At 38.1% G+C, this 26,319-nt stretch overlaps 1 protein-coding gene across 8 annotated transcripts; it reads left to right on the forward strand.

Moving 5' to 3' along the window:
- The first annotated feature begins 7,592 nt into the window (after positions 1 to 7,592).
- Positions 7,593 to 25,896, forward strand: TIAL1 (TIA1 cytotoxic granule associated RNA binding protein like 1). Of its 8 annotated transcripts, XM_037011206.2 has the most exons (14): positions 7,609 to 8,100; positions 10,211 to 10,279; positions 14,630 to 14,726; positions 18,300 to 18,431; positions 19,388 to 19,537; positions 19,778 to 19,832; positions 19,991 to 20,078; positions 21,970 to 22,045; positions 23,089 to 23,197; positions 23,501 to 23,596; positions 23,712 to 23,796; positions 24,028 to 24,151; positions 24,491 to 24,630; positions 25,520 to 25,896. In XM_037011206.2, the coding sequence occupies exons 1-14, from the start codon at positions 8,069 to 8,071 to the stop codon at positions 25,644 to 25,646; spliced, it is 1,380 nt and encodes a 459-aa protein (XP_036867101.1). In that variant the 5' UTR covers positions 7,609 to 8,068; the 3' UTR covers positions 25,647 to 25,896. The 8 variants fall into 8 exon arrangements, with proteins under 8 accessions (XP_073096412.1, XP_036867101.1, XP_036867102.1 ...); XM_073240311.1 differs by lacking the exon at positions 25,520 to 25,896 and having other exon boundaries at positions 7,593 to 8,100; positions 24,337 to 24,593; XM_037011207.2 differs by lacking the exon at positions 10,211 to 10,279 and having other exon boundaries at positions 7,612 to 8,100.
- The last annotated feature ends 423 nt before the right edge of the window (positions 25,897 to 26,319 follow it).

Genomic DNA, 26,319 nt, shown 5'->3' on the forward strand with positions numbered 1-26,319 from the left:
CTTTCCTCTTTCATGCTAGTATGAGGGTTGCCAGATTACATGGGAAAAACTTATGCTGAAAAGTTGTTGTTTATCTGAACTTCACATTTAAACTGGGTGTCCTGTATTTTATTGGGCAAGCCCAGCCAGTGTTTCCCATTGACTGAACCCAGACAGAATACAAAACCCAGGACAACCTACTGATGCAGCCACATAGGTCCTCTTGGATTTTACCCTGTGGGCAACGGGGATAATGGCAGATTTTCACGAAAAAGATACTTTATTAAATAACACTTTATTATTCATAGTAACACCATTCATAATAGCATAAAAATGCACAATAGAAAAATGAATTCATTGCAGTGGTCACACAATGGAATATTATACAGCAGTGAAAATCAACTACAGCTGCATGTAACAATATAGTTTTTTTGTTTTCATCAGTCTCAGTTTATTGGTGTTTTTTTATTTTTGTTATAAAGTTCTTAATATTTAAATAAAAAAATCAAAACATTTAGTTTATGTAGGCTAGATATCTAAACTTTAATAGACATACCATTTTTTAAAAATTAAGGTATCATTGATACACAACCTTATGAAGGTTTCACATGAGCAACATTGTGGCTTCAGCATTCACCCATATTATCAAGTCCCCCCCACCCCGTCGCAGTCACTGCCCATTGGCGTAGTAAGATGCTATGGAGTCAGCACTTGTCTTCTGTGCTGTACTGCCTTCCCTGAGACCTACCTATACTGTGTGTGCTGATTATAATGCCCCTTATTCCCCTTCTCCCTCCCCAACTCTTTCCTTTTGTAACCACTAGTCCCTTCTTGGAGTCTGTGAGTCTGCTGCTGTTTTGTTCCTTCAGTTTAGCTTTGTTGTTTTCTCCACAAATGAGTGAAATCATTTGGTACTAGGCATATCATTTTTAAGATAATTATTATATTGCAAAATTGTTGTCAATCTCTACATATCATTAATATATTGCAATAAGCAGCTTTGTTACCATACTGTTTTTTAATAAAATAATTTTCTCTACATGAATGTCTATTCAGTTTTTAAAATAGTTTATGAAGGTATAATTTACATACAATGGAACTGTCAAAGAACCAAGCTATAAAACAGTTCCATCACACCCCAAAATCTCCCCATACCATTTTGTAGTCAACTCCTCTTCTAGGGATTTTAGGAAAACCAGAAATTTTCCTCTCGGAAACTCTCATTTCTTGTTTTCCCTAGAATCTCTCCACTTCCAACTCTTAAATGAAGTTTTAGTGTTTACCTCCCTATCTTTAAATACTGTGACTGTATTGCCCCTTCCTGGTTTCTCAATTTTAGGTATTATCTGTCGACTTCCATGGTGGGAGATAAAAAAATTTATTTCTTTTTCTCCTTGTCTCCTGCACTAACACATTTTCTGTCCTTTGATCCCCCAATATGTGTTATATTATGATTTTGGCTAAATCAATATTTAATGTTTTTCTTATTCTGACCATGTAAATGCTATGCACAGCTGAGCCAAATAATACAAAATAAGTACTTTTCTTTCCTATACAACTTGCTTTTTAAGGAGTTGGTAAATGTCTTCTTTTCTGTTGAATGGGCTATATATGTTTTTATCAGCGCATCCCTCAATTCGCCTGCAGTTGTTTGCTCTCCTTTCAGTGAGATCAAACAATTGAGGTATTCAATACATTTCAACTTCTTGAAGAAATCTCTCACAGCCTTTTAAATGATTGTGGTAAAATACACGTAACATAAACTTTACCAGTACTCTTAACCATTTTTTAGTATAGTACAGGGTTCTGTAACCGTCACCACTATCCATCTCCAGAACTTTTTCATCTTCCTACACTGATACCCTGTTCCTATTAAACAGTAACTCTCCATTCCCACCTTCCCCAGCGCACAGCAGCCACCATTCTACCTTCTGTCTTTCTGAATTTGACTCTTCTACATACCTTATATAAGTGGAATCACACAGTATTCGTCCTTTGTGACTGGCCTATTCCACTTAGCATTACGTCTTCAAGGTTCCTCCATATTGTAGCATGTTGCCAGAAGTTCTTCCTTTCTAAGGCTGAATAATATTCTATTGTATGTGAGGACCACCTTTTGCTTACCCACCCATCCATTGATGGACCCTTGGGTTGCTTTTGCCTTTTGGCTCTTGTGAATAATGCTGTTGTGAACATGTAAAGTATCTCATTGAGGCCCTGCTTTCAGTTCTTGTGGATTTGTGGATATACACCCAGCAATGGGAGTGCTGGATTGTATGTGAATTCTATTTTTAATTTTGAGGAATCACTATACTCTTTTCTGCAGTAGCTGTACCATTTTACCTTCTCATCAACAGTGCACAAGGGTTCCAATTTCTCCACAGCCTTGCCAGCACTTGTGATTTCTGTTTCTGTCTTTTGGTTTTTGACAGTACCCATCTGAAGGATAGTAGCCTTTCCTTTTGATTAGTACTTGTCAGTCTTTTGAGATAGTTCCCCTTCCTCTGACTTCTCCTTATGTAGTGTCCTCTCATGTTCTCAGCCCTCTTATCTTATTTACCCTTCCTAGGTGATACTCTCATACTAAGACTTCAGTTACACCTCCAGATTTCTTACTTCCAAAGCCAGTCTGGCCTCTACATCAGCTCCAGACTTCCATATCCATTTGTACATTGGGTAGCTTTAACTATGTGCCCAACAGCAAATACAAAATCCAACTGACTTTTCCCCACATTTGTTTTTCCTCCTGAATTTCTAACTCAGTGAAAGGCCCACAGTCTGTGTAGACAACCAAGCCATTAACATGGGAATTATCTCAGTTTTGCCTTTATTCTACCTCTCTGCCTCCCTGTTACTTGTACCCATAATATTCTGTCTTTTCTCATTGTTTCCACCTATATCCACTCAATCTCTACCTCCTATCTCTTGCCTGGACTATTGAAATTATGTCTGAGAAGCTCTCTCAGCCTGAAATCTTTCATCCCTATAAATAATCCCCACAGCCGCTTTAGTTAGCCTGCTACAATACAGACCTGATATTACTCCTCTGCTTAACACCTTGGAATACAAATGGAAGAGTAAAGGATCAAGAATACCCAGGATGGTTCTAAAGAAAGGCAAGGAGGAGAAAACTAACCTTACCAGGATTAGAACTTGCTGTGAAGGTACAGTTCCATACTGGCACAGTCGCAGAGAAGTTGGCCAATGGAACAGAATAGCATGCCCAGAAACACACCTGTGCATATATGGAACCTGGCACGTAACACTGATGGCCGTGAAGGTGCCCTACTCAAGGAGGACCTGCTTCAAGGAGTATAGTTAGTGGACAGCCTCCAGATCTTCTCCAGGATAGAAGACGACTCGATATCCACTGCAGCACTCATGCAGAGACCATGCTCTCTCTGGGGATGCTTTCAGCCAGTGACTGAGATGGCGGGGGCCCTGGAGCTGGGCCATTTCTGCCCCCATGGGATTCCGCTAAGCACCAAGTGTGAGGCGATTGTCAGCCAACCCTCCATCCTTCCTTCTGTCTTTCCACAGGAGTCCAGTCTGTGCTGTGCGCAGCCTGGCCTGTTCCAGTTCCTTCCTCCTTTCATTCTTCACATGAGTTTCCTTCAGTGAACCTCTTGCACATCTAATTCCATCTTGGTGTCTTCTTCTTAGAGGACCCAAACTGCACAATGACAGAGGGAGCATGTCAGACCAGTTGGGAAAGGGGGGGTGCTGTTCAGTAAGTGGGGTTTAAAATCATGGTTATCCATATGGAAAAACATGAAATTGGATTGACATGTATACAAAATTTAACTCCAGGTGGCTTAAATGTCAAACAGGTCTAAAAGTTTTAGTAGACTCTATGGGTCTACTTTTAGCATCTGTAATTTAGACTTAAGGAAATATTTCTTAAACAAGACATACATGTGGACACATACAGTAAATAGATTTGATTACTTCAAAATTAAGAACTTTGTTCATTAAAGGCATTTAAAAAGAGAAACAAGTTACAAACTGGGAGAAGATACTTGCCATGTAAATAACCGAGAAAGGATTTATACAAGAATTCCTTAAACTCAACAAGAAAAGCAAATACAGCCTAATAGAAAAATAGGCAAAAGATGTTAGGCATTTTTCAGAAAAAGAGACACATATGGCTAATAAAATATGAAGAGATGTTCAATCTTATTGATTAGGTAAATGAAAATTAAAACCACATTGAGCTAACACTTCTATTGGTAAAAATGTAGAAAGTCTGACTAAAACAAGCATTGAAGAATGTGGAACCATTCATAAGACCTACATAATGCAAATAGGAGTGCAAATCCATGTATTGACTTTGAAAACTTATTTGATATTACCTTTTAAAATTGAAATGGCCTGTGACCCAACAGTATTTTATGCATAAACCCAAGAACACCAAAGACAGCTGTTGCTCATTTATAGCTGGAGACACGTACAAAAATGTTCATGGCTGTACTGTTCACAACAGTAAAAACCTGGAAGCAACCCAAATGCCCATCACTGAGAAATCAGGACAAAATGTGGTATAGTCACACACTAGAGTACCATACAAAAGTGGAAATGTATGAACTAAATACATAAAACATGGCTGAATTTTGCCCTTGCTACACTAGGTGAAAAAAGTCTCAAGAGCATACATACATAGGCATATTTTTTTCATTTGTGTAACAGATTTTACTTTTTAGAGCAGTTTTAGGTTTATAGAAAAAATTGTGCAGAAAGTAGCACTCCATACCTCTTCCCTACCACACCAGTTTCCCATATTATTACTATCTTGCATTTATATGGTAATTTGTTGTGATTGATGAACCACTGCTGATACATTATTAACTGAAGTCCATAGTTTTTTACATTAGAATTCACTCTGTGTTGTACATTCTATTGGGTCCAAATCACACAGAACAGTTTCACCGCTGTAAAAAATGCCCTGTGCTCCATTGATTATCTAAACTGCCCCGAACCAACCATTCATCTTTTTACTGTTTCTATAGTTTCATCTTTCCAGAACATCACATAGTTGGAATCATACAGTGTAACCTTTGCAGGCTGGCTTCTCTCACTTAGCAATATGCATTTTTTAAGTCTCCTCCTTGTCTGTTAGCCATGGATCCTGGCTAGCCTGTATGCAAGCCTCTGTGCCCTTTTGCTGTTCCCACTGACTTTTGCGGGGTTCAACTCCCTTGCCATGGGCTCTGCGAAACCTTCCAAGTTGATATCCTCCTCTCCCCACACAGCAACATGATAAAACTCCTTTTATTGTGGGGTTGACTCCCCTTATTATGGTATTAGGATTAGGATCCAGTGGTGCCGACAGCACAACTACGTGCACAGTGGGTCCCCCATACATGTTGCAGAACCAGCCCCTAAGGTGCTGCTTAACTGGGATGCGTAAGCTCAGGCAACAGCTGGAAAACCTTTCTTCACCACCACCCTTCACGAAGCTACAAGAGCAGGGACAGACTCAACAACGTTCTCCTAAAGATGCTTAGCGGTGGGGGGAAAGCACACTGGGCACCGTGGGTGTGAGCAGGGCAGGGACATGGGACAAGCATCATGATTAATTTTTCCTGCTGTGATGAAAAATGCTGAGATACAAACAGTAAGAACAGGAGGAACTCCATCTTAAGGTTAAGATTCCATTTTAAAAACCAGAGAGTTAGGAGGTCAGACTCCTAACATGTTCTGTGGTGACTAGCCAACAACTGACCCTACCTCAAGGCAGGGCGAGCAGTCCTACATGGCACGTTCCCACCACTGGAGAGTCACAACTATCTTAGAGAAGAACAGGATCAATAAATTCCTTGTGTTAAGTTTATCTTGCAGACTATCTAGAGGGCTGACTATGGATGGTGACATGATGTCTCTCACCAGAGATAGACATCATGAGACCACATGTCAAGCCTACCACCCCGGCCCTTTGCCCCATGTTGAAACCTTTAAAAGACATGAATCCCAGGCTTAAAGTGTGCCTCCTCTCTGAGGCTGCCTGCACTCCCCTTCCCTCAAGTGTGTAATATGCCTTAAATAAATACGTCTTGCTACTCAACTTATTGTGTTGTCTCTGAGCTCTTCCAGTGGTAAGTGTCTTTGTTACTTTGCTATTTCATTCAATTTTCTAGATTTAAGCACAAGTCTTCACTCTCTCTGTCCTACTTCAGACAAGCAGGGAAAGGCTACTGAGATCTCTGATTCAGACTTGCAACTTCCCTTCACTTGGGTGACCCAGACAGGACAGCAGCTTTAAGTAAGATCATGCTCTTTAGTCACCTGCCCGAAAACCCCCTTTGGGAACTTCTCAGAACATAATCTCACTCCATCCAGTGCTCTGCTGCTCCCCCAAATCCTGGCACAGTAAAGGCTTAGTTCCCACACAGTGCAGATTCAAGCAGGCACTGGACGCCAGGTAACCCTGGCTTCAGGAGTTGGCAAGGGATTTGCCCTATGCTGTGCAGTTCAGTGAGTGAGCTTTCCTCCCTCTGTTCTTCCCTGCTCTCTGCTGCCTGCGTGGCTGCTGCTACTCTTGCTTTAATGAATTCCTTCCTCACTTACGCTCCTCTGACCTGACCTGTTCCAGAATTCTTTCTTCATCACAGTCAAGAACCCTCCCCCATGCAGGGTGAGGTTTCACCTAGTGCGCCAAGAGAGGCTTCCCCAGATGCAGCTGCCAAACAACAATTGGGTGAAAATATTTTCCTGGGTATGAAGCCAGTTTGAACATGGCTTTCCCCATCGTCAAGCAAGGCTTCATTCAATCCACATGACGGGATGTCTGTAAACACAACCTTATGTCCCTGCACACATCTGCTCAAAGATTTTTTTTCACTCTAATATTAAATAGGGAGGCAGAAGGGCATTATCACCGCACCTTACATACACTCAGTGAGTCATTTTAACGGAGGACTGTTCTTCTGACTCCCTTATCCGACGACATAATGGATTGGGGAAACCTTTGAAACTTGTAAAGCAATCTACAAGGAGCCTATATATAGGCTAGGAATACCTATCTGCGGGAAAACGCGCCCAAAGGATGGCTAGCCCTTGGGAAGGAAGCCTGAGGGGCCCTGGCAAGAGCACAGACCAGCTCAGCCCGCCCTCTAAGTTCGTCTCAGCACCTCCGACCCGTCGCGCGGGTTGGGCGGCTGATGACCACAGGCCAGCCGTTCTGATTAACAGAGGAGGGCAGTAAAGGCCCTGCGGGTTCGGACACCACGCGGAGGCAGAGCACTGCTTCAGCCGCAGTCAAAGAAACCGCTCTCAGCGTGGAGAGAGGCGGAGCTGCCGCTCAGGCTAAGCCAACTGAAGAGCATTAAAATGCCTGGAGCAGTCCCAGGACAGCCCCCAGCGCGAGGCACTCTGGGACCTGTAGTTTACGTCCCCGACAGCGTGTTCCACACCCCGTTTCCCCGCCTTTTAACGTCGCTTTTCACCTTTCCCCCTCCCCTCCCAGCATTTTGACTTCCTGGTCGCCGCACGTCCCCACGTACAACTACACTACCCAAAAGTCTCTTTTTCGCGGTCCAGCACTGCGCGGGTGCCGGCCGTCACCTCCGAACTACAGTTCCCAGAAGCCCTCTGGTGAAGTGATTTCCTCTCTCATTTCCAGGACCACAATTCCCAGAGACTTCAGCTTCACAGCGGTTCTCTTTTCATTCGACCTCTTCTTGTTCTGGCTGGGCTTGGGTCGGCAGCAGGCGCACAGCGACGACGTGATCCGCCGTGACCAGGCGCAGGGCTTCCTTAGCGGCCTATTCCCCCCCCACCCCTCTCAGTTATCCCCTTCACAGGCCGTCGCCGCTGGCCAGAGCGGTGACCTGGCGGGCCGCGCCTGCGCTCTTCCCGTTTCCTGCCTGGCTGGTGGCGGTGGCCATTTTGTTCATCCTCCTCCTCCTCTCGCTCCTCCTGGTTGGAGCGCAGTGTCCGGAGCGGGCTGGGGGGAGAGAGCCCGAGAGCAGGGTTCGGTACCTTTTCCTCTGTCCCCAGCCGGTGCCCGGAGCCCCCCCCCCTTCCTCCCCGCCCCCTCCCCTCCCCAGCCCTGCCCTCCCCCTTGTCCCGGGATCGCTCCGTCGCACCCACCATGATGGAAGACGACGGACAGCCCCGAACTCTGTGAGTACCCGAGACGGAGGGTGCCAGGCGCCGAGAGGCCCGGGCACCCCGGGACGCTGAGGGAGGGAGCGGGCGAGCGGGACCGGGACTGGGACTCCCGGCGGCTCCCTGGCCGGGGTGGCGCGGACGGAAAGTGCATTCCTCATCTGTCCCTTTTTCCTCGGTTAGGAGGCTCTCCCTTCCCCCAAACACAGTCACTCCCTGGGGTCTGGGGCTTGTTTCGACCTTCTTCTCGCGCCCTTCTTTGCATACCCTTCCTAGGCCGGTTTCTGCTCGGCGGAGGCTGTCAGGCCCGGGAGAGCTCGAGCGCTCTCTCTGCTTTAGGGGCCCTGGGCCGGGCCGGGAGCTGCCGGTCCCCACGGGGGCAGGGCCTGATAGGGGTGGCCTTGGGGGTGGGACTGCAGCCGCATCCCCTGCGGGCCCCGAGAAATTAGCACCCACGCCCTCCACTTCCCCAGCCCCAGTCACTCCCTGCTCTTCCCCCAAGCCGAGCTCTCCGAGGAAGCCGGACACTGTTCCACCATTCAAGCCCCTGCTCTCTTTCTGCCCCACGTGCCCCCGCCCACGCTGTCAGAGACACTTGGCGCGCGCCCGCTGCTTTTGAAGTGCTAAAGGGATGCCTCTTGCCGCTAGAGCATCTTTCCCTTCTTGGATAACGAAGTTTACTTGGGGCGCTACCTACACCAAACTGACAACCAGTTGTTAAACTGTTTTCGCTCTTTTGGTGTTACCTCCTCCTATTCCGTGCGTCGAGACCTTCAGGGTTGGATGAAGTGATGTCTCTGTCCGCTATTCGGTGTGTGTCTTTTGAACACGTTTTCTTCTACCCTGCCCTTGCTTTTTACCTGAAGCCCAATCTAATGAATGAATTTCATCTTCGAACCGCTTTTTCGAATTTCCTTCGTTTCCTAAAGAAGAGTGATGACTCAGCATTTGCATTCCTTTCCTGACTGTGTGGCACTCCTTTCTTTTCCCTGCATTTAAAAAAGTCTGAGTAATTTATAATTAAATGTTTAAGTTGGGCACCTTGGGTTTTTCTGGCCTCTCGCAGCTCAACACGCCTGCCTCGAGTACAAGGAGTCAGATGGCTTTGTTTTCTCTTGCCTCTGCCCGGTGTTGTGATCGAAGTTCACTTGGCTGTGCTGTCTGATGGGGAAATTACTTTTTGGGGAATAGATGAAGGTGGATGGTACGTACGGTACTGAGGAAGCTTGCCCAGCCTCTCGTCTCTATTACCGAAGAAAGTCCGCTCTTAAGGAAGATAGATATCCGCTTAATATTGATACAGCTTTGGTTTTTTACTTTTGTTTCTTAGGGGGGTCTTGCATTCTTTTTATACCTATTACTCTGCCTCGCTAAAATATTTGCCATTCAGTTTTGACAATTTGAGGCCAACGTAAGCACATCAATACTTGAATGAAAAGCCTGTTTAGTAGAACTTTTCTATTTATGTTCGTGCTGTCTTCTGTTTCTTCTGCCTTCTTCTCCCAGAAGAGAGAATTGGGACAATCTTGAAATTTGTCCTTTTAACATATGTTGAAGCGAAGGCTTGGTAGTTTAGTTGGCGATGTGTACTTCGATGGGAGCATCTGGGAAAGCTGGATTTAGCTTTAGCGCCTAGCTACCGTGTATTTAACAAGGGTGAACGTTACATTGTATCTAAAAATCTGAAATCATCGCTGCATCGTACAGGTACTGAATATTGGTACATTCTCATGGCACATTTCTAATTATGTGTATTTATTTATTCTTTATGAAGAGGAATTCATGGTTTTGCTGTGCTAGTACCTTCAATTCATTTAACTGTCTTTGCATCTGCCCTGTCTTCATCTCCATCAGACTTAGACCTTCTCCAGTAGACTAATAAAACTAACGTTGTCATTTATTTCTTGCCTCTGCTTTCTCCAATCTCCTATTCTTTTCTCCGAAGTACACTTAAGTCGTCTATGGTTGTAGTTGACTAGAAATACGACATATATACATATGAGTAAAGAAACGTCTTGAGCTTGTACCTGTATGTCAGTACATGTTTATTATTCTGTCTTCCTTTTTCCTTCTCCCGCTCTTCTCCATGGGAAGGGTTTTTTTTTTTTTTCTTCTTTTTTTGTAGACAAGAACTGCTACATCTTCCTAGGTCTTACCCCCTGCAGCACTTAGTTCACTGCCTGGAACATAAGAGGTACTCAAATATTTTACAGTGATTTTACTTCTATTCATTAAATCAGTATTAAGTCCTTTTTTTAAAACGTCCTGATTGATTTGAAATTATAGGCAGACATAACTGTTGTACATGGTTCGGTCTGTTGATTTTTATGTATTATTTTTAAATCTTCAAATGTAAAATTTTGAGATAAAAGCAAATGTTTTACCATTGAGATTTTTTGGGTCAGATTTTAATAATGCATAGTAATTTTTTTCTTTTTTTTTTAGTATTCATTTTACATTTCTCCTCAAGGGGTTCTTTTAGATACAAGTAACATGATGAAAACTTTGAACATGACTAGAGGTTGATAGATAGTTACTAGGGTTTTGTTTTGTTTATGGAGATCCTTTTATTTTACATTGTGATGTATGGATTAGGCTTTCAAGTGGCTAGTATGTTTTAAAAGAATGTACTCTTAAAAAGCTTATCTCAAACTGTTTCCTTAAAATGCCTGTGTGTTACTAGTGAGGTTTTTTTCCTGCAGACACACACAAGCTAAGACATGGTTCTGTCATCAGAAAACAGTATGGTGTTTGTAGCCTAGGTAGGTTTTTAAATATTCATTACCTACAGTATTACTTATTTATTTAATGGTATTTAAAGTGGCATAGAATTTGTTTGATGTTGAGCCTCAAGTTTGTCATACAGTTGTTTAAAGGTCTGTTTTCTGATGTTCTTTGTTCTCATTTGACATTTATTTTGAGGTAATAAACATTGAGTAACTTGTGGTCTAAAAAAACAAACGAGATCATGCTGTTGTAGTACTAGTGCTGCAAATGGACTGCCTGATTTGTAGGACTCACATTTCAGATTTGTGTTGTGGGTAGTTTTGAGTACAGTGATTTGATCCATGATATAGCTGGTCTATGATACAACACTAAACTATAGTGGGGTTCTATTGTAGTCTAGTTTTGTTTTCTTAATCTATTGATGTGCCAATATGAGGAGGAATTTCGGATCTGGGATTTTACCATGTTACGCAATGCCATCCTTTAAGGCTGTTCTTTTTTCCTGATACTCAAGTAGAGGATGTAAATCAGTAATTTTGAATATAATCTGCACATTTAAGAGCTATAGCTGAAGAAAATACTATTAAATCGTTATAAAATTGACTGGCTCAACGTGGATTTGGCTATATTGTGTGTGTAATCAAGCCCCTCATTCAATTTAATCACAGTCTCTGTTTCTTTAAAATATGTGTGTCAATATCCCTTACGTAGTTTGTTCACGTGTACCTCCTGCACCTTTCCTCCACTCAGTTTCTTCCTAAAATGAAATATTGACAAATTGGTCCGTTCATTAGAGGCCTGTTGAGAAGTGTTGCAGAATATCTTCTTACATAGGAACTTACCAAGAACAAAAGCAAAAATGTTACTTTTACAGAAATTTATCTATGGTATCTTGTGTAAAAGTGGTGGTAATTTCAGCCTTGGTGGGGCCCCTCATCCGAGAGCACAGTCAGAGCTGAAAAGTGGGATGAGTCTTCTGGAAGGCTTGATGTTCCCAACTTGAAAGTCTGCACAGTTGGACATGGGAAGCAGTTCGGCAATGTGACCTTTTGCCTACTGTGAAACTGCCAATTTCTAGTTCTCAGATTGGGTTTTAAGCCTGATGTTGGGATAAAGACATCATTTTCTGTATTCAATGCTTTAGTTCCTACAGTTCCTATTCTTAGAAGACAAAATAGACCTAAGGTATGCCTTTTTTTTAAGTCTGGAGTTAAAAATTGTTTTAGAATTCCCCAAGTGTTTATTCTTTGAATTGATCTCTCAATACAAGATTTTGAGCCATTTGTCTTCTTGTTATTTTGTATGTGTCTTCAGGTAGAAATTTTATACTTAAACATGGAGCAATGATATATGTTGACTGTTCATAACCAGAGCAGAAAGTGAAGTATAGAAACTATAATTCAGAAAAAAACAACATTTCAGTATACTACCAAGAGATGATATTCTTACCAAGTTGAGTGTTCAACATTTGTCTCAAATATTTTTGTTAGTATTTATTTTGTAGATAATTTTATAATGTAAAAGTACTTAAGCTATATACGGCATTATTTTAAGGGCTGTAAAATGTTTATCTGTTACGTATTAATAGATGAAGAAATATGTAAATAAATGAACTACAGACTCAGTAAAGGAAAGGGCAACCTGAGATTTGGGTATAATGGGTGGAGTTATACAGTGAATGATAACATTTTTGTCCTGGTAAATTAAGATGTTTTACATGTTGTTATGGAAGGGCTTTTTAACATTACTTTTTGGAATTTAGTTTGCTGCTTTGCCTCTGAACTTTAAGTGGAGATATTTGAAAAATAGGAAACCTTAAAACTGGATTTTTCTGTAAGTATTGGATGACATTCTAAACTTGGATTAACATTTGCTCTTTAGTATCAATGCTTGAAATGTAAATTAATATATCTAAATAGGCCTCTAGAAAGCCTTCTAAATCTGTAACTGATTGGAAATAGGCTGACTTAGAATAAAAATTCTATTAAGTAGTAACAGCTCTAATTATGGCTGTTGGAGGTATGGAAAGTAATTAATGCCCATGCAGTTTTTCCTGAAGAAATTGATGCTTAAGCAGTAATACAAATTTAAAACTATTTAAATCATTTAAAATTTGTTATATTAATGATAATTCTACTTTAACTTTCTTACTGGTTAGCTTCAATATGTGAAAATTATTTTTATCCATTCCTCTTCTATTCTCTTAGAAGTGAGCACTTCAGTTTAGATGAATATAACATTTAGGATACCAGGATCACTTGTTGGTTTTCTTTATAGATAGATTTGCTGTGCATACAGACTTATAAACGCCTGTAAGTTAAAAAAGGATAGGCAGTTGTCTGGCTACCTCATTATGCTGTAATCTTTCACTACTGCTGGAAAAAGCATATGTCAATACATGGCCTACCAACGGGTGGGTCTGCTTTACGTTAGTTGTAAAGACAAGATGACGACAGAATGGACCTAACCCAGTTTGTCACTGGTTTAGTCTTAGTAATGTTGGACTTGTGTTTCAGTTTTAGAGCCTGTGAATTAAAGTTATTAGTTCTCACTGCAATGAAATTTTAGCTGAACTGGAAAAATGCTACTCATTCTCAATCAGATAATTTTTTTAAACACTTAGCCATACCTTTCTCAGTGTATTTTTCCTTTTACAGTGTTCCATCTTAGATCAGTTATGTATTTAATATGGTAACCATAGAGGCAAGCCTAATTTTGTTCTCAGCACTCAGTTTCCAGATGTTACATATTATAGTTAGGAAAATAAAACCTAACGTGTTTTTACTTTTCAGAAGAAATGATGTTAAATTTTACAAGTGTTGTTTGGTTTATGGGGTTGTTCATAGCAGATGCAAGTTTTAGGAATTCTACACCGAGTACCAGAAAGATGGAGAAGTTCGGCAGTTTATTAAGCTAAATTAAGATAAATCCATGGTACAAGAGAAACCTGGGTGATGGTGTTTTCTTTTGAATTTGTATTTTAAATTTCTTATACAAAATACATGTATTCAGTTTGTAATTTTAAACAATCCAAAATCTTTAAATATGTATAGTCAAAAGAATACCTGGATTTGTCTTAAATTTTCTCTGAATTTCTAAAGAAATCTTTATATTTGCTTTGTTGTCTTCATAAAGATGAATCTTGTTGATTCTGGTGCATTTTAGACTAGGAAATTTTTTCTTTTACCCTGCTCTCCTAAAACAAAACAGTGAAGGTGAATCATTGGTAACAATCTTATTTAGTAAGACAAGACAAAACTCTCCAATTTCGGTGTGTTTTGCTATAACTTTACTCTAATTCTGTTCTTTGTCCATGTAATCGCTTTGTTTGGAGGCCGGTGGTGCGGTGCTAAGATAAAATCCCCTTGTGTCTAATGCTCCTTTATGATCAGGTGTTTTAGTAGATAAATATTTGTGGTACTGTGTGTGTACATTATACTGAATTGTCGAGGAATTGCCGTTAATCTTGCGACTGCTTTTTAAGTTTTTATTAGGTTTATTCTAACAAATATTGTTTATTATTTTACATAGAAAATTATATATAGGGTACAGAATAATATGCTTTTGGGGTATGCAAGGTCACATTTATTTGTTCTTTATAAAGCCTTTTGGAGTGGTACTTCAGTGACCTAACAACAGTTGCTTTTTCCCAAATAGGGGTTAGTCTTACTTTCATAGTTTTAGGCTTAATTGGAAAAATGTTATTAAAGACAGAGGAAGTTAAATTAGGATAAATGGTGATTTAAGTGATAACACGTTAGAGTTTAACAGCTGAAGGAAAGTTGCTGATAATGTTTTTTTTTTCCTTCTTGAACAGATATGTAGGTAACCTCTCCAGAGATGTGACAGAAGTCCTTATACTACAGTTATTCAGTCAGATTGGACCTTGTAAAAGCTGTAAAATGATAACGGAGGTAAGATCTTGCAGTTCCACGTGCTAACAGCATGATGTTAACATTTTGAGATATATGAGTTGATTAGTATCATTTTTAAATATTTTAAGCCTCAAGTTATTCTGATGGAGAGATGCATGTTTGTTGTGTTGACTGATTTGGCTTCAAGCTAGGTTTAGCAATGGAGATGATTTGAGAGGACAGAGTTCCTGTGCTGTATTCTCAAATGGTCATTCTTCATGATGTAGTTAGCAAGTGATTCTGCTTGTAGAAGGTTGTTAAATGTTTATCTCTAACTGTTGAAAAACTAGATGGTATTTCATACAATTGCAGTAAGAATGTTATGGATTCAGATAGCATGCACTTACAGGAATTGGTGTTAAAAAAAAATCAGATTCTGAAGTACATAGTGTAGCACCATGCATTTTGTGCATGTTTAGTAAATGCTAATGACTGAGCAGCTTTATGTAGATGGGAATTTAAATTGTTAGGTTAGTAATTTTGTTTTCCCTTTTTTCCCTAAGAAAACTTACTTTTTATACTTTACTAGCTAAGGCTATGTAGCACTGCCCAGTGACTCATATTCAGTTTGTTCTCTTTTTCCTTTTTGTTTGCTTACTTGTTGACATTTTTGGGGTTTTTTGGTTTTTTTTTTTTTGGTTTTTTTGGACTATTTACTATGATAAGTGCTGGGGGTACAATGGTGAATAAGACAGTTCTTAGCCCCACAGAAGTTGTCAGTCTAATGAGGAGACAGGAGTTAACAGGCACTAGTGATATAGGATAATAAATGCTGTGGAAGCAGATGACTTCAGGTGCTGTTGGAGCACAGGCCCAGTCTTGGTTCAAGGGAGGCTTCTTGGAGGAATTAGTGTCTAGGTTGAAACTGAAAGGATAATAATACAGAGACTAGAAAGGAATGTGGGGAAGAAGGGATTCCAGGTACAGGGAGAAGAATGTGGATCCAGCCTGGTAGACAGAGTGGGAGTGCTTGTGAAGAAAGAGAGAAAGACAGAAACTGGCATGGTTGGAGTTTCAAATGGGATTAATCATAAGAGATGCCAGGAGATGAGGCAGGAGTGTTCGGCTGTGACAAGAAACTGCGCCAGGGAGTTTGTTTTACATCCTGCGACTGAGGGGCACTGTTAGAAGCCTGTAAAGCAAATTGGCTTTTTTTATCTTCTTTCCTAACTAATGATAACCATTTTGTTCTGGTGTATTACCTCTCTTTTCCTTCCTTTCTTTGCTTATTCATTCATTCTTTCGTTAATCAAACATTTTGTGGTAAACACTATTCAAAGCACTGAGGCTATAATGGAGAGCTAGACAAAGGAGACTCTATGAGATTACATACTAGTGAGAGTATTGTTAGTAAATAAGGAAACAGAATACTTCCAGATAGGGGTAAGAGCTATGGAAAGAACAAAGTAGTTCTGTGGTGATGATTGGAGGGTTGGTGCTATATATGCTAATTGGAAAGGGAAGATGTAGCATCTCTGAGCTGAGACAGGAATAACAAGATGGTGCCGTCTACATTAAGAGCTGGAGGTAGAGGGAACAGCAAATACAAAGGCCTTAAGTTGGTAATGAGTTAGTGTGTGTGTGGCACCAAAGAACAGGATGGCAGGGGCCTAGTGAGTAGAAGAGAGTGGTGGGAAATGAATCTAAAGAGGTAGGCAGGGTTCATTATTGTATAGGACAGTATGGGCCATGAGAAGACTGTATTTTACTCTGGTTGCAGTGGGGTTTTAAGCAGGGTGATGAGGTACTCTGATTGGCATTTTGTGATTACTTTATTTGGAGAATGTTGGGGAGAATGTATTGTAGGAAGCAAGAGTGAAAGGAGGGAAAATACCTGGGATTATTTCACTAGTCTAGATAAGAGATGATGGGGACTTGTTCTTTGGAGTGGTAGCCATGGAAATAGAGGTAGATACATTTTGGATATATTTTGGAGGTGGAATCAGTAAGACTAGATTTGCTGTGGGACATAAGGGAAAGAAAGACATCAGGAAGGACCCTAAGATTCTTGTTTGCAATTGTGTGGATGGTAATGCTATTTATTTCTTAAAATGGACATGACAGACAGGGAACACAGGATGGACTTGAGGCGTGATGGGAATAAGGAGTTCTATTTAGGTGATGTTTATTTAAAAGGCACATTAGACAGCTAAACGGGTATTATATGTAGGCAGCTGGATAAATGAGCTCCGAACTCCAGAGAGACCGGTGCTGATGATACCAGCTGGCGGTGGTGTTTGAAGCCCTGTGACTAGGTGAGCTCTAGTTCCTGGATCTAGAGAGAGTGCCTACCGAGAAGAGTAGAGGGGCCTCGGTAGGAGCCGTGGAGCATCTCAACACTTAGAGTGACGTTTAGAGTTTGAGTTAAGGGTCAGGGACTGCCTTCTGAAAAATCCTTCAGTGAGGAAACCAGAAAATGAGAGTATGGTGGGATCTAAAGGAGAATATTTAGAGGAGGAGAGGTGTCAGCTGTTGAATTATGCTTGAAAGTTAAGATGAGGACAGAAAAGGGATCACAGAGGTGGCAGAGAGGTAGTGAGCTCAACACAAAGTTGTGACCTGGTTGGGTTGGAAGCCGACTAGACTGGGTTTAGGAAAGAATGGAAAGTGAGAACATGGAAAGAGTCACTAGAAAATTAAGAAACGTTTGATAGATTTGTTTTAGCATATTTTAAAAAAACTCTTGCGCACTGTGAGCCATTTGAGGGGTAGAGGAATTTGTAAGAAATTTTTGTAATTTTTTCATATTCTATGTAACTCCTACATTTGAACTTGTGAAAGTTGTAAAATCTCATATTTTTCTGTCTTGGCATTTATGCCATCCAAGAAAAATTAATGACAACACTAAGGTAAGGACACAGTTGATTTTTGAAGTGTCACTTGATTGTGGTGTAAGTGGGAACCTTCCAAAGGGCATGAACCTCTAGTACAGACTAGCCATTTATTTTCCTTTCATAAATTTCAGTATGAAAAATCCTTTTTTCTCCTTAGTTTTATGATTGTTTAGATACTATTTTTCTTAGACTCTAGTTTTGCTGATACACTATAAATGCATATTATCGATTTTAAGGCAAAAGTTAAAAATATTTTGATACCTCTTGAAAGTTGGGATGGGAGTCCTAAATAAAATAAGATGAAATTCAGTGTGTGCATGTGTGTGTGTGTATGTGCATACACATGTATGTGTGCACATTGGGGTTTGGTCTACTTCTTAGGTAAGCTTGAGGTTGGCATGCTCTAGTATGCATGTTGACCGTCGTCATGTGAATCCACTGTTTTGTTACAGTTACCGTTGTTTTCCTTAGGGGCAGAAAAGGTAGGAGTAAAAGGGAAAATTGACTAGCACATTTTTAGCTTATTATTTGCCTTTAATTCTTTCTTCAATGAATGCTACTGGTAAATGTTAAAACTTTTGCAAGAGGAATTTAAGTGCATATTTTTGTTCGGAGTCTTTTCCTCTGTTTCCTTTCTCTACCTATTAAGAACAGTGTTCACGTGGCTACAACAATAGGATTTTGTATTAGAGTCCATAGTTTTGTCAGTATTAATGATCACACTTTTTTTCCCCTCAAGGAAATGCCTTCTGGTTGCTTCGCCACTATTCTTTTAGACGTCTTATTTTGGATTTTTCTTCTAAAAGTTTCCTGGAATGAAAAACAGTGGTTGTTGAAAAGATCTTTAGTTTATCTGGTATTTTTATCCCTTGTAAGTCTAACTGGAATTGCACATTTTAAATATTATTTTTTAGGGCATTTTACATTGAATAGTGATGAATGTTTTTAAATTTATATAGAAAATACATTTGTACAGTTGTGTAGCTCTTTCAGCATAGGTTGTAATTTGTTAAAATTCATTTCCATTTTTTGTTGTTGGGTGATAAAGTTGCTGTAACTGAGGTAGTACTACTTTCTCACCATCTTTATAAATATATCTGACAACTACTGTCAAGCATAATGTTGTAGAATGTATTTAATAAAGATCTTACATTGGTATTTTTTGTTACATAAAATTCTAGCTCTGTCCTAGACACACTTATTTATTCAGACACACTTAGAAACTCTTTTCTTGATCACTGTATATTTTTCTGGTAATACAAAATACATAGAATAGTACATTACGGTATTTTGTAAGATGGAATTCGTTTCAATAGCTGGTTATAAATCTGAAATTTTTCCCTTTTCATTTTCATTCCTTCCTTATCCAGAAAATAAATACCAACTCTCATCTCATCAAATATAGTACTAATCCTAGCTTCAATCAGGAGTAAAGTTTGTAAAGTTGGTTCATTTCTGTATTTTTTATAGTCATGGGATACAGTTTATGAAGGATTATGATGCATAAATAGAATTCATCCTTTTGAAAATAATGGTGGGAGAGAAGAACAGTGGTAAGGAGTGGTCCTTATCTCTCAAATCTGAACTTGAGGTTTTGTTTGGTTTAATATAGACTTCTCTTTTATATTTACCATCATCAGAATTCACTTTTGATATGATACTGATAGTCTCTACTGCTTTGATAGTTCTGTTTGAGTATTCTGAGTTGCAAAGTCAGGTATAGCTGTAAATCATATTTTTAAAGTGTTAGGCTTTCGTAAACGTATGCAGTCTCACCTTGTATATTCCTAGCTATCAGTAATGTTTTTTCCTGGATTTTCTTCTCAGCAACCCGATAGCAGAAGGGTCAACTCTTCTGTTGGATTTTCTGTTTTGCAGCATACAAGCAATGACCCATATTGCTTTGTGGAATTTTATGAACACAGAGATGCAGCTGCTGCATTAGCTGCTATGAATGGGAGAAAAATTTTGGGAAAGGTAAGATGATAAAATGATGGTACCTTACGAGTATATATATTTGCATGTCAAATTAGTTTAAATTCTTTCTTAGCAAGTTTTCAAACAAATACTCAGCTCTGCCGAGTGATGGTTTTGCTTTATTCAGCCTAGCGTTTTTACAAATACTATCCTGCTTGATAAGTGATTTAATAAATGGTAAGTGTTAGGATTCACAGTGGCATGCCTAATAATTGTATTAAATATAATCTTTATTTTTAGGAGGTCAAAGTAAACTGGGCAACAACACCAAGTAGCCAGAAAAAAGATACTTCCAGTAAGTACTCCTGCTGCATTTTACTGTGGAAGCATTCTGAAATTATCCTGGCAGCAATACCAGCTATTAAATAGGGTTTTTTCTTCCTTTAGTGTTGCCTAAAAAAGGCTTAGTACCTGACTTCTTAAGTATTTGATTACCAAATGCTTTGATTTCAGATCACTTCCATGTGTTTGTTGGGGATTTGAGTCCAGAAATTACAACAGAAGATATCAAATCAGCATTTGCCCCCTTTGGTAAAATATCGTAAGTATCATAATCAATACTCTACTCAGTAGCAGTAGGCAAAATTGCATATGATTAACTTGTATCAGAATTAAGATTTTCTTTCCCTAGTGTGATTTTTTTTGTTTGTTTTTTTTAATTTTTATTAGTAGGTGTTGTTGAAAATGTTAATGTCATTTCAGTGTTTTGGGGTCTTGTTTTCATTTGATCTTGTGTATAATATGTTAAAAAATTTTGAGTGATTCTGTTTGTTATCTTTGAAGCACATGTTTGGGTGGTAAAACCTCTTATAAAGTACAATTTATTGTCAAATGTTTTCAAAGTCTGGTGGTTAAAGATAATGGATTAACCAAAAATGAATATGATTTATATTGTGTATAAAACTTTCATAGGATGAACTTATGAGTGGGGGTGTGAGTAGTAAATCTTTGGGTATATTGTGGTTAAGTTGAAAATGTAATGTTTAATTGTAATGATAAATGATTTGATATTTTAGCGGAAAAGTAGTACTAATATTACAGTGTTAAAATGTTTCATTGTCTGAACCATAAATATGAGATTAATTAGTAGATGTTTTTTTGTTAGTGGTACTTGATTCTGCTAGTTGGGGCCCAAATGTTGTTCTAACAGAATTTATGCTCAAATTTCACTGTATGTTACTTGATCAAATATATTGGAAAATTAAAAGTGGTTGCAAGTTCTATAAAGTGTTTATTACAATTTGTCTTTCTGATTAAAATCCGTTCATTTTATGTTTCCTGTAGATGTAAATTAAATGTTTTAGTATTACTTTACAGGAATATGTTTCAACTGAGAACAACAATATTTTTCTCTATATAATTTGTTGTTCTATATAGATTTAACGTATTTGAAAGAAAGATTTAATTCTTAATTTTCTATTTTGATATTTGCTTTGCTTTTTAATCTCTAAATGTGGTAAGTAGTACTGTTTTAAAAATCAGTATAAAAATAATACAGGTTGCTGTTTTTCAATCTTTATTTATACCTGAGACCTGCAGTTTTTCTAAAGTCCAAGTCACAATTAAAAGTAATAGCATTCTGGTTATTTTGCAGAATTGCTCATAAGAATGGACAGGATCTTGAAGGCTAACTGCAAGGAACTGTGCACACTGGAACTCAGTTGTAGATTTTTTTCTCATTTCTATTTATTCTTATTATACATTATTTATATATACATATTTTAGTATTTACATTTTAACATTCTATATTCAGTGGAGTTCTATATTTCCAATCATTTTAACTTACTCACTAAAATTTCTGTGTAAATTTGTTGTTTTCGTACTGGTGTGCTTAGCATTGTTGTTAGTTTTTTATTCTCCTTTCTTAAATTTCTGAAAATGTCAATTTTTCAAAATTTACAGCTGCCCAAACTCCAAAATGATGGTAGAGAATTGACCAAGAAAAATAAAGAAATCTGTTAACAGGCCATGTATGCCTTTTTAATTCCTATTTTTTCCTCTTTTTCAATTTTTTAATATTTCATATATTTTGTATCACTAGGCAGAAGACATTTAACTATTTAGAGATTGCATGGTAAAGTAGTTAGCATTGTTACAGTAATTTATAGAATCAGTAAACCTTAGAGGACACTAGACAATAGAATATTAGAAAAGGAAACTATTGTTCCTATTAATCTTCAAATTTGAGCATTTAGTTTAGAAAGCACAGGCTATTTGATTAGGTTGCATGTTTATTACATGTTTTTGTCCTACTGCTTTTTTCTAACAGGTAAAGAAGCGTTAGGGAGAGTTCAGGAATGGCTGTAGTTAATTAGGGCTAACTGAAATTTTATTTAAAAAAAATGCTCACAATACAGTGTGTGTGGTTCCTTTTAGTTTTTATTTTGAGGATGACTCTTACTTCCCTCATTTAGCTGTGCTTCTTTTCACAGGGATGCCCGAGTAGTTAAAGACATGGCAACTGGAAAATCCAAAGGCTATGGTTTTGTATCTTTTTATAACAAACTGGTACGTTCTTTCAACTCAGTTTAAATTTAATACAAAATGTAGTCATTAATTAATCTGAAACTTGAATGTTCTTAGATGTTAACTAGAAACAGTTTTTATGTAATTTTGTGTGTATTAATAGTAAACTTCATTTTTTTTATAAACTTGGAAATAAAAAGTAGGGAAAAGATAGGCTGATTATAAGGAAGAATGTTCAAGTTGGATTTGTGCATTGGTGAAGGTAAGATATGTTAGGAATAAAGATTAAGCCTAGGAAAAATCACAGAATTTGGAGGTTTAGTCTTAACCATGAATATCTCAGTTTTAACTTTTTAATTATTATCCATACTTTCATAGTCAGGATATTAATGACTATAGGAAATCACATAAATAAACATGTAAGCAATCATCTTGATTTTTGCATATATTCTATAAGAAAGAGGTGCCATATTAAGCATTTGCATTGACTGTAACATCAAATAGTAAAGTGGGCTTTGATATTAGCATTTCAGAACAATTTCAGCAACTTAAATTACCTGCATTTTATTGGAGCAGTAAGATAAAGGGGGAGGAGTGATATTCTTTGCTTAGATTCATTGCAAATCCATATAGTCACAAATGAGTTTTTAATCTTGTGTCAGTTATAATCAGTTGCTACTAGAATGTAGATTTTCAGAGGTAGGTGATTTAGACTGATGTTACAGAGTTTTTGTATATTCCGTGAACTTACATAAAAGTAAGGTATTTGGAAACAACTGGTATTTCTGCTTTCTTTTTTTTTTTGGTAATTAGTGGGATTGTGATTTTTCCTTACATATTTGAATTAATGATGAATTACCCTTGATGGTACTCTCCTATATTTTGAAATCTATAAATTAAAATAGCTTATATGCATCACTTAAGTTTAAATCTTTTTTCTTGTGATACTCAGTTTTGGATAGGATGCTTAGTAAATTTATTTATTGGATTCATCAATGCCAGCATTTCATTTCATCTTATCCTGAGTCTTATGCCACTATTTTCTGTGCTTGTAATGACTCTTTCTTTTCCTTTTGTCTCCATAGGATGCAGAAAATGCAATTGTGCATATGGGAGGTCAGTGGTTGGGTGGTCGTCAAATCAGAACCAACTGGGCCACTCGTAAACCACCTGCACCTAAAAGTACACAAGAAAGTAAGATACGTCTACTTAAATTTTTAAAGTATGGATACTTCACAAAATCATGTAATTAGTATAGGTTTGATTTCTTAAAATTTAAACTTTATTAGAATTGCAGGACACATTTCATCTCAAATTTAATTGTCTGAAAATAATTGGACATTGATATAAATATATTTTAAAGCTGTGACCCAGCTAATTTTATAGATCATATCATCAAGGAAAAAATTCTCTTCTCTCCCCCCAGTGAGGCATGTCTTTATACTATTATTTTCTAACACTGCAACTATCAACATTTTGTTTTCTTTCTGCATATAGATAACACTAAGCAGTTGAGATTTGAAGATGTAGTAAACCAGTCAAGTCCAAAAAATTGTACTGTGTACTGTGGTGGAATTGCTTCTGGGTTAACAGGTAGTATGGTATTTGGTTTTCTCCTCCCCTTCTTTCCGAGCTTCATCACTCTTGAGTGTCAATGTCATGATAAACATGAGCCTTTGATACTGTATATGTATGTTTTTGTTTTCAGATCAGCTTATGAGACAGACATTCTCACCATTTGGACAAATTATGGAAATAAGAGTTTTTCCAGAGAAGGGCTATTCATTTGTCAGGTAAAACTCTACCTGTAATATTACGAGTCTTCCGTTTGATCCATTTCTTGCAGTTATATTTGTGATCCCCACAGGTATCAGAGTTTTGTTATTTTAGTATTTCTTTGCAGGGTAGAACTTTATCTACAAAATGTACATTATATCAACTAACAGTTATTTTTTACTATGTTTCTGTACTTACATATAACTTCTTTAAAAAAAAGACAAAAAACCTTATTATCTTTCTCTTAGATTTTCAACCCATGAAAGTGCTGCCCATGCCATTGTTTCAGTGAATGGCACTACGATCGAAGGACATGTGGTTAAATGCTATTGGGGTAAAGAATCTCCTGATATGACTAAAAACTTCCAACAGGTAATTCGATTTTTCACAGCACCTTTTAAGGTTTCCATCTTACAGATCTACATAAAAGCTTTAGAAATGTAAAATAAACAAGAACAAAATACAGCATATAGCTGCTTTCATTTGATTGTATTAATGCTGTTTCAAAAGTGATTATTTTGTGGTATTAACTGAATCTTAATACTTTCTTTTCACAGGTGTGTCACCACCCCAATAAACTTAGACAATGATAAATAACAGAGTCCTATTCACATAAGGGTGCTTACTTAGTTTTTCTCTTCTTGTCTCTGACTTTCTTCAAATACTGTGTTTCTTTCTTATTCCCTAAAATAGAAATTTGCTTTTTCCTAGGTCGACTATAGTCAGTGGGGCCAGTGGAGCCAAGTTTATGGAAACCCACAACAGTATGGACAGTATATGGCCAATGGGTGGCAAGTACCGCCTTATGGAGTATATGGGCAACCATGGAATCAACAAGGATTTGGAGTAGAGTAAGTTGTTTGGGTTTTTCCAGTTTAGAAACAGATACGGTTCTGACAAAAACAATTAAGAAGTGTGTTTTCCTAGGGAGACTCTAAATTATTTAATTATTTGGTACTATAAGCAGTTTAGAAACCTTGTGAAAAGTAATTTATGAAGCTAAAAATTTTTATTATCTAGGTGAAAAGGGAGGTTGGAATAACATTTGGTATGTCTCTATTGTCTCTACTGGCAGTTGGTAGAATTACTTTACATTTCTGATACACTGTTTTAGCTACTTCTTTGTTTTTCCATGAGAAAGATCTTCATCTAGATATGTACAGAAATTTAATGATTTATGCCTGTTGGCTCACGTGAGAAGTCTTGAGAGATTTATCTGATGCAAAATAGCTTGCTTTTGTTCCCTTGGTTGATAAGAGTGGGTTGGTCCTTGCACATTTCCCCCAGGCTTGCTCAGACCCTTATTTTCTTCACTGTTTCCTTCTGTTTGTGACAGGAACTTGTGTTTTTTTAATTTCTTAAAAATCGGTAATACTTTGTGATACACACACACACACACACACACACACACACACACACACACACACACACACACACACACACACACACACACACACACACACACAGACACCCACGGTGGGTTGAATCATTTGAATTCAATATAACGTGTTGAATCATTTGTCATTTTTTAAAAATAAGTTTTGAGGTAATACTCATCTTAACAAAATTTGAGACTGGTACTGTAATATGTATTCTGCATTCGTGAATATGTATCATTTCTTCATTCTGTTGTAGATATGTTGATTTCTCATCTATAATTAGGCTCAGCTGTGAGTTTTGTATAACTGTATAGATAATTTTTTCTTCATGTTTGCTGACGATGTTTTTCTTTCTTCCAAGTCAACCACCTTCTGCTGCTTGGATGGGCGGATTTGGTGCTCAACCTCCCCAGGGACAAGCTCCTCCCCCTGTAATACCTCCTCCTAACCAAGCTGGATATGGTATGGCAAGTTACCAAACACAGTGAGCTGGGACTCTAAACAAAATTGTAATTCATGATAGCTTCAGTTTCCTGTGACACTCTGAAGACATGAAAGTAGACATCGGAAAATGAAAATATTTATTTTAAAAATTGAAATGTTTGGAACCTTTAGCACAGCTTTGCTTTGGTGAAGGACACATGTCTTCTAGTTCTGCCTTTTTAAGTTTTGTTCATGATGGATATGAACATGATTTTTCTTTGTGTACAAAAACTAAAATAAAGTCAATAAAGACAATTCTGACTACAAATTTTGATATAATAGGAGAAATGGGTAATACATTTTGATTCTTAGATACTATTCCATTTTTACCTTGCTGTTCAGTATTTTAACTCACTGTGTTTTTAAAAGAGCAAAAAAGGGAGAATCGTGAAAACTGGGAATCACATATAAGTTCATCCTGAACCTTGATACTCCCCTTCCCTACCCCCGAGGTGGACCACATTTGAAGTCCGCAGGAAAAAGAGATACTGAGAAGAAATGCATGATTTTGGAGTCGCTTTGGAGGAAATATTTGCTTTCTTTATGCCTAAAGAAACTGAAGCCAGACTGATAAAGAATTTTTGCAACTTAAATAAGGAACAGCATTGAGTTATTTGAGCGAATGTCGGTGGTCCACATTGACATATTTTTAAAACTTTAAGAAGTGTTGATTATTAA

The sequence above is a fragment of the Manis javanica genome, chromosome 7, assembly GCF_040802235.1.
Source record: "Manis javanica isolate MJ-LG chromosome 7, MJ_LKY, whole genome shotgun sequence".
Lineage (NCBI taxonomy): Eukaryota > Metazoa > Chordata > Mammalia > Pholidota > Manidae > Manis > Manis javanica.

Coding starts and splice junctions, on each gene's coding strand:
- TIAL1 (XM_037011206.2), top strand. CDS start 8,069: ATGATGGAAGACGACGGACAGCCCCGAACTCT. Junction 20,079..21,969: donor GCCCCCTTTGGTAAAATATC/GTAAGTATCATA, acceptor TTCTTTTCACAG/GGATGCCCGAGTAGTTAAAG. Junction 24,631..25,519: donor CAACAAGGATTTGGAGTAGA/GTAAGTTGTTTG, acceptor CTTTCTTCCAAG/TCAACCACCTTCTGCTGCTT.